Genomic DNA, 14,915 nt, shown 5'->3' on the forward strand with positions numbered 1-14,915 from the left:
CTAGCTTAATTCATATTCTCTTACCTTACATGTTATTTCTACTCCATCATTTCCACTCATTTGGACTTTGATGTCAGACTCAGGTCCCATTCCTTTATAAAACCTTTGGTAGCTCATTTAACACTCAGTGAGTCCTCTCTCCTTTAAACTCCTAAAGTATTTATTGTAATTTGGCACATATTATCTATTGCATTGTATCTTCTTATGAATACTTCCTAAATTAGCTATTTGAGGTGCAACACTGTGCTTTCTGCATCATTGAAATCCCAGAGTCTATGGGTTACAATGATGGACATTCTATATTGATTGCTATTGATGATGATGGGTCAGGGATGGTGTAGCTTTCTACACCATAATAGCTGGCAAATTAGAAAGAATACTGGCCTTGGAATCAGAAGACTTGAGCTCAAGTTTTGGTTATGAAACTTATTGACTGAGTGACCTGAGCCAAGTCACTTAACCTCTCTGTTCCTCAAGGTCTTGATATAAACAATGAAGAAGATAATACTGGAATTAACTCTCTTACAGGGGTGTCACAAGGAAGGTGTTTTGTAAATTTTAAATTCCATAAGAATATTTATTACTTATGTAACAAACTGGTTACTGAGGTGAAATGAAGTAATATATGCAAATAGTTTTATAATCTCTGACTTTAAATGCAAAGAATCACTAGAACCATAAAATATGAGAGCTGGAGAAGACCTTAGAAGTTATCTAGTTCAATGCTTATATTTTTCAAATCAGGAAATGAAGATTAGAGGTTAAATGACTTGCTCAATGGGATCATGGGCCAATAGAGTCAGTACCTCTTAGAGAGAATGTAAGCTCTTTGAGAGCAGAGAAGGACTATTTCTTGTTTTTTCTCTTTTTTTCTTTTCTTTTCTTTTTTTTTGGTGAGGCAATTGGGGTTAAGTGACTTACCCAGGGTCATGCAGCTAGTAAGTGTTAAGTGTCTGAGGCCGCATTTGAACTCAGGTCCTACTGAACCCAGGGCCGGTGCTCTATCCACTGTTTCACCTTGCTGCCCCGACTATTTCATTTTTACTTCATATCCCCAGTAACTAGAACAATGCCTGGTGCATGGTAAATGCTTAAAAAATGATTTTTGGTTGGTTAAAGTAATGAGTGCTAGAGCCAGGAATAGAATTCAGGTATTCTAACACTGGGGCAGGTGGGCAGTGCATTGGGCTTGGAATTAGGAAGACTCATCTTCTTGAGTTCAAATCCAGCCTCAGACATTTACCAACTGTGTGACCCTGGGCAAGTCCCTTAACCCTGTTTGAATCAGTTTCCTCATTTGTAAAATGAGCTGGAGAAGGAAATGGCAAACTACTCTAGGAGCTTTGCCAAGAAAAATCCCAAATGGGTTCATGAAGAATCAGTCATAACTGAAATGACTGAAAAAAACCAACCAAACAAAAACAAAATCCTGATACTGTTCTAGCACTTATTACTCTACACCTGGTGACTTTTTTGGCAAGTATAGGTTTAATAAATTAGGGATTTTTCCCTCTAGCACATTCTCATGATTATACATGGCCCTGTGGAATGTTATTTATGCTGGGGCTGAACCCTGAGGTTAACAAATAAACAGCAGCTCCGAGGAGCAAGGATGGCATTTAAAATATAGCTTAAACCTTAAAAGATCTGTGGCCCTAAAAATTCATGAAGGAGAGGATAGGATTTCCCATAAGAAATCAGTAATTTCTCCAAGACATTCCAAAATAATGAAGATATTTAAACCCTTCCTGTAAAACAGATCACTACAATGAAAAAGGAAATCTTACAGTTATGATCTTCAAGTGCTTGTGAATATCTAATTCAGCAAGAGAATTCGAGGATCAGATTTATGTTCTCAAAGCTTGCAAAATTTTAACACTTTGGGGAATGGAGCCTTATTTTATCTAAATTGAACAGACACTGCAGGGGAAATGTAGTTCATAAAAGTCCATTTGTAAAGTTTTGCCCCATGACATGCCGAAATCAATGCTTCTCAACTATTCGATTCTAATTATCAAATGCCACTGCCCAGCACTTAGCCAGATATTTCATGGAGGCGAGGGAGAAGATATTGAGATGGGAATGAACATAAGTGCCACTTGTGATTAGAAACAATATCCAATAAGAAGAGATGAGATCTTGTAAAAAGACTTTTATAGCCTCTTTAATTTATAAAAGATTAGCTGCCTATATTAGAGTTTAAATTCAGTTTTCAAACATTTCATGTACTCGTTATTGCAAGAAATGATTTAATTTTGTTTTTGAGTGATGGCCACATAGCTGAGGCCCCTGCCTGGTCGTCGATGTAGAGGGAACAGAGCCACTTCCCTCATGGCTCTCTCTCTGTGCACAAACTCTTCCAACCCCCAGATGAACATTAGCCTTCCCATTTTTAAGCTGGGGAGGGTGATGCTGGTGGCAGGAAGGGGAAGGTATGCAGCTAGTTTTAAATGATCTGCCTGAGCTACATGAGCAAATAACAAGAAATAGGGAATGCAATGGTTTTTTGTTTTAGGGAAAAAATGGTCAAGATGCTTACTATCACAAACCTCATAAGAGAATCTTTCTCCTTCTTTCTTCTGCTCAGGGTATTGCAAGTCAAAAGTATTGGACAAAGACATGACAAATTACAGACAAAGCACAAAGCACATTTGGGACAGAGAATTTCATATGTAAACAAATTATACTGGCACATTAAACATACACACACACACACACACACACACTGCCATCACAAATCAGAATACAATAACAACATTAATATCAAGCTGGTACGACAGAGTACAACATTAAACATCCATAATAAGAGAAAACTTTACAGATAATTAGCATGTGAGTTAATGTGTTTGTATACATGCATATATACACCAGAAAGCTACAAGTCCTTCCACAAGACCCCTACCCTGCTACTGGACCTGGAACTACCAATGACCTAAAATTGGTTTTCTATGAGATGACTTTTAAAGGTAATACTGAATTACATGTGTTTAAAAACAAACACCAGAATTGCAGTTTCTTACATATATTTGTTTCTTTTCCTGCTAAGCTAACTGAACACTTTATGATACTCTTTCCTTTGTAAAGAGCTATGTTGCTAATGATCTCTAAATAGAATACAGCAGGGGTGGGGGTGGGGTGGATTACTGACCTCTTTCCCTCCCATGGATTCAAACATTTTTTCTAGCTGGACTCGCAATTGTTGAATGTTGTTCATCAAAATACAGGGCTACAAAGAAGAAGAAAAAAAGGGCGTAAGAAACCATTTATAAATTACATTAAATTAGTGAATTTAGTAAGGACAGGCAAGTTGCCATTCAGTACTCAGCAAAATGAACAAATTGCTTTCTAACCTATCATCTCTCATCAATGTATTTTCACAGTAGGTCTTAAGATAAAGATTGTAAGAGAAACAATATAATGCATAGATATATTAGGAGAATGACAGAATATCCTCGAACATCCTTAGACCAAGAGAAACTTGCTACCAACATTTCTTGTGGTCACAGCATTAGAATATCCCTTACCTAGACATTAATTAACCAATAACATTCTGTTTATGAGAGGGGGACAGACATAAGAGAAATATATGTAAGTGAAATCAGCAATTACTTATTATGTCTAGTATGTGTGAGGTACTGCATAGCACTGGGAGTCCCTACCCTCAAGCAACTCACAGTCTAATGGAGGAGATAGCATGCAAATAACTATGAACAAACATGATCTAGACAGAATATATTGGAGATAATCTCAGAGAAAGGGCACTAAGACTAAGAAGGAGTAGGATAGATTTTTTTTTCTTTAGAAGGTGAAACTTTAGCTGATACTTAAAGCCAGAAATGAGGAGAGAAAGAATTCCAGGCCTGTGGGATAGCTAGTGAAAATGTAAAATACGAGATGTGGTATATCTCTTATAACATCATCTGAATTTAAAAAACAAAAAAACCCAAAACTCTTCATGAGTCTTCACTGGCTACAGAACAGAGTATATATTCAAGGCCTTTCCACAAACTGTTCCCAACCTATATCCATCTTTATCTCCCATTGTTAATGAATCCCCCATTTTAGTTGGACTGGTCTGTTTACTATCCCTCCAACACACCTTATGTAGTCCCATTTCTGTATCACTACTCACATTGTCTGCCCTACCTTCCCTCCTTCCTTCTTTCCTTTTTGTATGCAATGAGATTTTATAGACTATTCAACAACACAAACATCAAACCCTTTAGGAACAAAACATCAACCTGTTCCCATTGCTCTTTTCAACTAGAATAATCTTCCACCTATTTCTTTCTGTCTGAATTCTACCCATCCTTGCAGACTCAGCATGTGTCTCTCATTATATGAAATTTTCTCTTATTAGTGAGGCCCATACTGTTTTCTCATACTTTTTGTCCTATGAGGTGATATTTAGCATATGCTGCTTTAAACTATAAGTTTTCTTTTCTATGTTTATTTATGAACTCCCCATGCACATTTTTAGTTGTTGTTTTTTAAAGATAGGGATGATTTCTGATACTTCTTTGTACCTATCACAGAACAGTGTTTCAAAATTAGGAGGTGCTCAAGAAATACAGATTGATTAGCTAAAAATAGCATATGCATAGATAGGTAAATAGATAAATAGTTATTTAGATAAGGAATTCATCAAGCTCTTATGTACCAGGCACTGTGCTAAGTGCCTGGGGATACAAATATAAGCAAAAAATATGGTTCTTGCCCTCAAGAAGTTTACATTCTAATGGGTGAACACAGCACATAAAGGGAAGTTGGAAAGGGTAGGGAACAAGGTACACCAATAGCCAAAAAATATCTGTAGAAATCTGAGTCCAGGGGATTGGATAATTATACCCAAACTGCCCTGTCATAGCCAAGGATGACTCCAGTGGCAAAGACCAATTTATCAGTGGAGAAGAAGTGGGCATGACATGAGTAGTGATAGAATGGTAGAGATAGGAAAACAAAGTATGTGTGTTTCTATGTACACATACACAGAGGACCCTTCAGCATCCATCTAAATCAACTCACACCCAAAAGGAAGATAAGGGGTCCTGGAATTGATCTTTTTCTAGGCTCAGATAGGGCTAACAGTGGTTTTTGTAGGGTCACATAGCCAGTATCTATCAGAGGCATGGAGATCAATGCAACTGACAGATCTTCTTTTAAAATGCACTGCCTAACAAGTAGAGGAGTATAATATTGTAATCTTAGCTGCCAGAGAGACTGAGGCTGGTGGCTCCCTTGGGTTCAGGAGTTCTGAGTTACAATGAACTATGCTGTCTGTATTGGTTTGGCATTAAACATTTGGTAAGGGGTGCCACTGGGATGCCTACAGATCTAGACTGGAAATGGAGTGGGTCAAAACTCTGATTTAGAGAAGAAACTGACCTGTGAATAGTTCCTGTACTTCTAGCTTGAGCAAGATAAGAAGACCCAGTCTTTAACATTAAAAAGAAATATTTAAAAAATAAAATGTACTGCCTGACTTTGAAGCATTTGCATTCATTTTTATTTAATTAAATTAATGATTCCGCACTGAGAGGAATTGAATAACTCAAATCTACCTTAACCTCAATCATAAAACAGCTTTCTCTCTAATCCTCTTTATATCAAATGAGAAAAACAGGAAAGGGAATATTAATCTAATTTAAAGGGCTCATATCAATTGATGGATTAAGCTAGAGAAACATCTAGAAGATTATTAATAAATAAGTGATCTATCTTTGGAGTCTAGTTGTAATCCCATTTTGCTTTATTTTTTATTCTCATCTCTAATAATATCATAATGGGGCTTATATCTAAATAACAAAGTTTAGGTTTTGGAATGCTTCTAGAACTCAGGAATAATCATGGTGGGGAAGTTAGGAAAGGGCAATGGCAATGTATGCCACATTTGGACCATCTTTATATTGCTGTAGCAAAGGTCATTTGGTTCTTTTCCCTGCCTCCTGGATTCCCTAGATTCCTTCAAGTCTCTGCTCAAATATTTCCTTCTGCAAGAAGCCTTTTTCAGTTCCCCTTATTGCTACTGATCCCTTTCTAAGATAACCTTCAGTGTATCCTGTCTATATGTTATATTTGCATAGTCGTTTGCATGTTGTCTTCTCCATTAGAACGTGAGCTGCCCAAGAGCAGGGACTGTGCTTACATTTCTTTGTGTCCTTGGACATTAGTACAGTTTCTGATGCAAAATAGGGGCTTGATAAATACTTGTTGATCTGATGAAGCACATTAATAAAGATCTATCATTATGGATGCGTATTCTGTTTGAACTGACTGGAATTCCATTGCTCAACATTGGGATAGGATAATTATCTTGAGATGAACATTGAACTTCCTGTTAGGTGGACAGACAATTGAGTTAAATCTAAAAATAACATATTAAAGTAGAAACATCCTGTTATTATTAAAGAAGTTGGCGTACTCTATATTCTTTTTTTGAAATAGAAAATCCTTATTTTTATATAAATATTATTTGTCTTCCAATTCCACGTAAAGATAGTTTTTTAGCATTCATTTTAGTAAGATTTTTGAGTTCCAATTTTTTTCCCTCCCTCTATCTCCCTTTTCCTCTCCAATATGGCAAACAGTCTTATATAAGTTATACATGTGCAATCATGTTGAATATATTTTTACATTAGTTAGGTTGTGAAAGAAGAAACAGAACAAAAGGAAAATTCCATGAAAGAAAACAACAAAGAAAGTGAAAATAGGATGCTACCTGCATTCAGACTCCATCTGCTCTTTCTCTGGATGTGGTACCCTAGAGTCTTGAACAATTTTGAACCAACTGAAATCTCTCACTCAGTCAACAAGAATTTATTAAGTGCCTACTATCTTCCAGTTTCTGTGCAAGGTACTGTAATATCTGTGAGTTCTGGTAATCTCAGAGAGGATACTTATCACTGGAAGGTTTCAGGCCAATTTACTATTACCATCATTACATTGCTATTAAGGCAAATGGGGATAAACAATAATATTGATAATCAAAAAATTAAACCTAAGTGAGGAAAACTCTTTAGTTTGCTTAAGCCAAATTGCTAACTTATGCAGCATGATGCAGTCTCTGGGGAGTTTTGTGTTGGAGTTTCTGGTATGTGTACTATTTCAAGCTCAATGTATCTATATATAGATGTCAGGTACATCATCACAACTAGACCTGAATAAAAATGGAGAGGGAGGGGGCAGATGGGTAGAAGGAGGGGAATGGAAAGGAATGGGATGTCATGACATCATTTTGACCAAGAAGGAATTCTAGAGGTCAAATCACTCAACCTTTTCATGAATATGCCAAGATGGTGACACCAGGACTCTATTAACTATACATGGTGGGGTAAGTCTAAATGAGTAAAATTAGGTTTCATTTGTAGCTTACCAAAATTAGTACTGTTATACATAGCCTCACTTTCTATTTCAGTTTGGAATCTTTCAGCTGTCTGATAAAATTAGAATAAGGATGTTCTGAGAGTTTATTTTGAATTTCAAATAAATTTTTAACTCTTTCTACTTGGGTTATATATCTTTAGAATAAATGCATATGTATGCAAAATGTGGATAAGACTTGCATAAAACTTCTATGTCATAGTGTTCTGCACATACAAAAGATGCTTAATAATTGTTTATTGAATAAATTATATAAAAGGGATAATATTTTTTATAAGATTGTTGCAAGGAAAATGCTTTGTGAATCTTAAAGTTCTATTTTAATGATAGCTACTACCATTATTATTATTAAAACATATATCTATCTTAACTCATTTAATAAAATCATTCTGATGCTAATGTTGTGTGTGGTTGACCCTAGGTTCCTAAAGACTATACCAGTGAGTTAGGTAAGTGTACACATTCCCAGTTCATATCAAGCTACAAAGGCTTCATGCATGTGCCCAGTGATGTCTGTTGTAACATAGACCAATATAAGTAAATTCAGACAGTCTCATTCCTAGGCTGGCCATAGGGTTATGAATTTTTTTTTTTGCCTTTTCAAGGCTAATATTAAAGTATACAAGAGTCTGAAATCTTCATTAATGTGCCCATAATATGAGATGACAGATCCTTAAAATATTGAAATAATAAAAATATTAGTAACATATCAAAAATATTTACTTTTTTTCATTAAATAGCACTATTTCATCCTTATGGAGCTGTTGTCAATATAGCCTGCTATTCATTGTTGAGATTCCTAAAATTCTTCATAAAATTCCATTAATTCAATCAATCAATACCAATATGCATTTATTAAGCACCTACTATGTATCAGGTACTGTGTACTAAATGCTGGGATACAAAAAGAGACAAAAGACAATCCCTGCCCTTAAGGAGTTTACAGTCTAATGGGGAGACAAAATGCAAACAAATATATACCAAGTAAGCTATATACAAGGTAAATAGGAAATAATTAACAGAGGGAAAAGATTGGAATTAAGAAATGTTGGGGAAAGTTTCCTGTAGAATGTACAATTTTAGTAGGTACTAAAAGGAAACCAGCAAGGTTAGTGGTTAGAGCAGAGGAAGGAGAGCATTCCAGGGTTTTTGACATACATAGAGAAATGAACTGAGAGAGGGAGTATTTTCTTTGTGGAATAGTCAGGCTGCCAGGGTCACTGGATTGAAGAGTATATGGTGGAGCATTAGGTGTAGTAAGACTAGAAAGGTAGGATGTAACTAGGTTATGAAGGTCTTTGATACCATCTACACTATTAGGGGAATCAATGAATGAATGGATAAAAATAGCACTTATAGGATGTTTCTAAATTAACTGCTACCAAGAGCAGTACTAAGTTCTGGGAAAACAAATAGAAAAAAGTGAGTCAGTCCTTGAACTTAAAGAGATCCTACTGTCATTGGTGAAGACAATTCATTTAGGGAGGAAGTCATCTCTAAGGCAGATGTAAAGATCTAGAAGTCCTAAAGGTCCAGTGGTGTGGTGGATATCAAGCCCACAAGTCCCTATGGTACATCTGTAGGTCATATGGCAACGGCCAAGCAACTGGAGAGCACAGTGGCAGAATATATGGTAAGGTCAGTGGGGCCTTAGAATATAGTAGCTGGGCAGATCTTAAGTCCTGGTGTTCCACCTTCTTTCCAGCAGGTTCATTGCAGATGACTCCCTGCCCATGCAAGGGGCATATCTCAGGACAGCTAGGGAATTTAGAGAGAGTCTGAGGGTTTGATTTCATTTAAAAAGAGATTCCTGGGACAGCTAGGTGGCACAGTGGATAGAGCACTGGCCCTAGATTCAGGAGGACCTAAGTTCAAATCCAGCCTCAGATACTTGACACTTACTAGCTGTGTGACCCTGGGCAAGTCATTTAACCCAAATTGCCCCCCGCCCGCCAAAAAAAAGAGATTCTTTTAGAATTTCCAAGAACCATTAAGACTGAACCATCTTGGTGAAGTATTAATGAGATGTTATTGAATTTTCAATAAAAAAGACTACAGCTCTTCTTCCCCTTTCCTGGAATTAAAAACCAATTTGTGGAACAAGATACCTAATGCTTATGGAAAATTTTCATTTCTATTGGTTCTTTTTCAAGTGACTACTTTGGAACATGTTCAAGTGCCAAGACTTCTCTTTCACTATGCTAGCTATGCGTTTTTGGTTTAATAAGGATGATTTCATTTCAAATCCTCATAGTTGATCTTATATAGGAAATGCCAAGACCTTTCATTAATTCTTGAGATTGTTTTGGATCTTATAGACATTTTCTCAATCAATTTAAAAGGCTTAGTTCTACTAAAGATTGTTCAGGGATAAAATCTTTTAAAATTTACTACCAATTTCATTCATAAAAAGAGAAGAATTGAATCATATTTACTTGGAAAGTCAGGTTTCTTGGTACTGAGAACCATGAGCTGGGCTTAATGTAGAAACCAGAGTAGAGAATTTTGTTTTATTTTGTTTTTGCTTTATGTCTCAAATCCAAAATCCCTTCTTCTCAAGCCTGGGTTATGCATGCAATTTATATCAGAAATATTTTTGTCTGGGGGCTATATTTGGCTTTCAATTATTTATGCTCTCCCTATTTTCTCATCACCATTAAAAATCTTGAGATGACTGTCATGAAATGGCTACATTTGTATATATTTTAAATCATTTTTTATCATTTAAAATATTTGTTCTTTTATATCACTAAATATCTCCCAGTATTCCTCCCCCAGCCAAATCTGTAGAGATTTGGTGCTTACAGAGATTACTACCTCAGGGAAAGTGTTATGCCACCATGGACAGGATACTTCCTCTGGAGAAGGTAAATCAGAACTTTTTTAGGGGGTGGGGGGGTGATAACTGACACCCAGTAAAGTGGAGGGTCCTTGGATCTAGAGATGAGATTTTGTGACAAATGGGGGAAATGATGAAGGGAAAGGCAATGAATGGTAATGAACTGCACAATTAGTGGTATATAGGAAATGACAGTAGGAAAATTCCTACTGTCAGGCAGTATTTCCATCCTGTCTCCTACAGGAATTAGTATTTTTAAAAGTGAGGGAAAACAGGAAAAGAGGGGCCGGGGACAGATGTACAGGACAATAATGCACAAACTAGTGGAGGGAACTTAAAATAGGAATCTTAGAAGCTTTAATTCCATGAGGAATACAGAGACTAAAGATGGAATAAATAAGTATAGGAACAATGAATATAAAAATAAAATCTAGACTAGACAGAAAGAAAAAGAAATAATGAAGAGAATAAGGGAAAGAAATCCTTTTTTTTAATAGAGGTTCAGAAAATGAAACAAAAAACTAGCAAACAAAACCAGTCAAAAGGAAGGAGAAGGAAGGGTTTGCTTTTCCTCCTTTAGAGGAAAAGAGAAGAAGAGAATTAGATTGCTAGATTAAAGGAAGAAAGAAAAAATAATAATGAACAACTTAATCAAAATTCCAAAACTAGGAAATAGGGTGACAAACAAGAGGAGGAAGTGACTTGAAGGTAAGAAGAGAGCCTGTTGGAAGAGTTGCCTTAAAGCAGATTTAACAAAAATATCTGAAGAAACAAAGTATTATCTTTACAGAGAAAGAGGAAAACTTTCCTAATTGAAAAAATAGAGAAAAAAGGGGAAAATATAACTTTAAGCATTGTAACTTTAAATATGTATGCTTTTTAATAATAATAGGAGATGGGGGCAGCTGGGTGGTGCAGTGGATAAAGCACTGGCCTTGGATTCAGGAGGACCTGAGTTCAAATCCAGCCTTAGACACTTGACACTTAACTAGCTGTGTGACCCTGGACAAGTCACTTAACCCTCATTGCCCTGCAAAAAACAAAAAACAAAAACCAAATAATAATAGGAGACTTTGTTGTTGTTTCCATATAAAGTTTGCCAAGTTCCTGATAGAAGTTTCCTCATAAGGAAACTGCATTGATCAATGCAGATCTGGATCCACTTGGTAATTTATCTTCTAAGAAAGTAGCCTGGGGGCACTGAGAGATTGAGTGACTTGACCAGAATCACATAGCCCGCATATGTAAGGAAGAGGATTTGAATCCAGTTCATCATGACTTAAAGGCTGTCTTCTTTGTTACTGGTTATAGTCTCTCAGCTGAGACTTATAAAACATTTTATGGTTTGTAAAGGACTACATATATAGTTTAAAACTGTGTTAAGGGGCAGCTAACTGCTGCAGTGGATAGAGCACCAGCCCTCCATTCAGGAGGACCTGAGTTCAAATTGGGCCTCAGACCCTTGACACTTACTAGCTGTGTGACTCTCAGCAAGTCACTTAACCCCAATTGCCTCACCAAAAAACCCCAAAGAAAAGAAACAAACTGTGCTAAGATTTTGGAGATTAGATGTGAAAAACAGTTGCTTATCTTTAATAGATAATACATATTATGTAATATATATTAATATGTGATTCTATTTGTTTCTGATAACAAACTTGAGAGGTATAGGTACTAAAGGTATTGTTATTTCCCCTTTTACAGATTTTACAGATAATGAAATAAACAGAAATATTAATTTACTTATCCAGGGTCACAGAGCCAACCAGTGTTTGACTCTGGATTTGCATCTAGAGGTCAGCTGACCCCCAAGTTCAGCCTTCTTCTCAGTCCACCAAATTGAATTGCTGTGATCTACTTTCAACTATTCTTCTTGGTGAACGGAAAGAGGACTGAAGTTGGAGTCAAGTGTGACCTGGTTTTGATTCTAGACTCAGACCAGTAGTCTTGAAGAAATCACTTAAACCCTCTGAATGTTTACTTCCCCACTGTAAAATGAGCATAATAATGCCAGTCATATTTATCTCACAGGTTTGCTAAGAGGAATAAATGAGAGTATATATGTAAAGAATTTGGTAAACCTTAAAATGCTCCATTTATGTCAGCTGTTGTTGTTGTTGTTGTTTTTACTAACACATCCCCCCCACCCCAACCCAGCCACCCACATTCTTACATTCTTGATTTTTAAACTCCCAAGTGATAATCAAAGGAACAAATGAAAATACTTGGAAGAGGGGAGGGATATGAGGAGAAAGGTAGAAAAATTCTCCTCTGTGCACAGTTAAGTTTTAACTATTATTTTAAAAGAATAGCTGAAATGCTTTTGAAATGTTGATATTTTTACTCACCACATTTTCTTTATCACAATATGAACTGAAATCATTAGAGACAATTGCAGCATACTGGAGTAGAACTTTACTGATGGTCTGAAAAAGAACAAAGAATTTACTTTATCTGCACAATTGAATATACACCTTTATATAAACATATTGTCCAAATAATTGCAATCTTAATGATATTTTCATTAAATTTTCTGGTTGAAGAGGACATTGAGAAATTATTTTATCTATCCCATTGCCTAAGGAAGGGCTGCCATTAAAAAGAAAATCAGAGGGATGAGAACAGACCCCTTTTTCCCCCCAAGGGACCCCAGAGAAGGAGGTTTTACAATCTTCCTCAGTGACCTCTTATTCCAAAGTGAAACAATCAATCTCCTCTGTGAGAAAATCATTTTGGCTAACCTAAATCCCTCTTGCTGCATGTATCTTAAGGATACTTAATTTTGGTGGTTCTCAGAAGAGATAGTGAACATCCAGCCATCATCCTTTATGCAAAGAGCTCTTAATACTTGAAAGTTATTATTAAATCTTCCTTCAGACTTTTGTTCAGACAGAGCATCACTTCTTTTTAACATTTCCTAATAGGTTTTACTTCCTATTATTCTTTTCTGAACTTCTCTCAATTTTTTCCCATGATTCCATTATTCAGTACTAATTAGAAGTAATGACTTCCCATTTATGTTAAATACTAAAGGGATATATTTCCTAAAATTGTGTAAGAACCAATTTTATTGAATACTACCATTAAGGTTCCTGAAATTTTTCTGCCAAGAATTTTACTTCAATCATTTTTGTAATAAGTTTTTTCAACTTTTATACTTATGTTTCCTCTCTTGAATTTTCAAATCATGTTTTCTATATCATTGCCATCCTAATTCTTAGTTCTTGACTCCTTTACCCATCAAAAATAAGCAAAGGACTTTGAAAGAGAGAGATTGAGACAGAGAGAGATAGAGTAATGCTATTCATTTATTTTCACCAGCATTTGCTTCTTGGGCTCAAAATCTACCATAGCAACTATCCATGGAACTAAGAAAATGGCAAAATATAAACAGAAAGGAAGGGACTTAGTTTACTCCCTATTCACAAACATATATGTGACTGTTACCATGGTTTATAGATTTTAAAAAGTCATACTGAGAACCTAGGACTAGATATAAAAATGCAGATAGAAAATATGCTTTGTGGAGAAACATAGAGGTTTATAATAACATGTTAATTCAAGTAGAAATTTGGTTTTGTAAAACATAAAATCTCCTCAAGAAATAGTCTAATAAATCCAGGAAAACAGATGGCTGATCATAACAAAATAACTCACAAATGCTGCTATTCAAACTTCACTTTAAGCATAATGCTGAAAATTATTATGGGATTTACCTATGGAGTTAGTTCCCAAATCACTATTTCATAATGAGAATGGAGGTTTTAGAAGTAATTTCATTTTAGCTCTCTCCACTTGAAAAAAAAAAAAGACAAATCATCCTGATTTTAAGAGTCTGTTGTAGCTCAATCATTAGGAGGTTAAAACTTGATCAACACAAAAATCTTCAGTGATGCAAAGTCTGTGGCAATGCCGGGCAAATGTCATCTCGATTATTCCATCTCACCTTTCTGGGATTATATTTTTTTATTATCTTCTATCCAAACTGATCTACTTGTTCTGGGCCCAGAGTACCCCAGAAGTTCTCTGGGGCATATCAAGGAATCTTCTCCTTGAGAAACTAAACCAGAGGACAGATATACCTAGAGAGATAATTGGAACCAGATCGGACTGAGCCAGCTTCTGTACCTCCACCCTTCATTTTGATCTCCCTTACCCCTGGGGAGATAAATTTGGGTGTGGTTGTGGCCTTTGTGTCCGGAGGAGAGAGAGACAGAGAGAGAGAGAGAGAGAGAGAGAGAGAGATGGTTTGAGAGATCCATAGCCACCTCTCAGTCCCCTATAAAAGTACCTTCCAGCCTCCTGCTTGAGGAGATTGGTACCTCAGAGCCAAGTGCTTTGTTCCATACCTCTCTCCCCATGAAAAGTCCAAGGATTTCTTTCATGGTTTCCCTTCCCCCCCTTCTTCCCTTCCCTTGTCCCTAAATAAACTACCATCTTATTCTAACTGCTTTTGTGTGCAAGAGGGTGTAATTCTTTAAATAGGAATTCCTAAGAACCCCCACCCCTAACCCCAACCTCATACCCCATTTTTCCACCATAACATTTTGATCCCCTGAATCCAAAGTTCCTTCTTCTGCTCCCATGATGTTTTGTGAGCTATTCTCATCCTGGCTACACATTACTCACCCAGCTCTCTACTTCACTCAACGTCCAACTCTTATGCTATTTCTTATCCGAATTCTTTCTTCTGTCT

The 14,915-nt window shown here is 36.2% G+C and overlaps 1 protein-coding gene across 2 annotated transcripts in view; it reads right to left on the minus strand.

The window, feature by feature from the left end:
- The window catches only part of UNC13C (unc-13 homolog C), a 716,794-nt gene that overhangs the window by 127,565 nt on the left and 574,314 nt on the right, over positions 1-14,915 (minus strand). The window contains exons 23-25 of one of the 2 annotated variants that reach the window (XM_043984189.1): positions 12,568-12,645; positions 3,149-3,226; positions 2,550-2,579 (exon numbers count right to left, since the gene is read on the minus strand). In XM_043984189.1, the coding sequence (XP_043840124.1) occupies positions 2,550-2,579; positions 3,149-3,226; positions 12,568-12,645 (186 nt within the window). The remainder of the gene's footprint in view (positions 1-2,549; positions 2,580-3,148; positions 3,227-12,567; positions 12,646-14,915) is intronic. The other variant, XM_043984190.1, reaches the window with a different exon arrangement.

The sequence above is a fragment of the Dromiciops gliroides genome, chromosome 2 (genome assembly GCF_019393635.1).
Source record: "Dromiciops gliroides isolate mDroGli1 chromosome 2, mDroGli1.pri, whole genome shotgun sequence".
Lineage (NCBI taxonomy): Eukaryota > Metazoa > Chordata > Mammalia > Microbiotheria > Microbiotheriidae > Dromiciops > Dromiciops gliroides.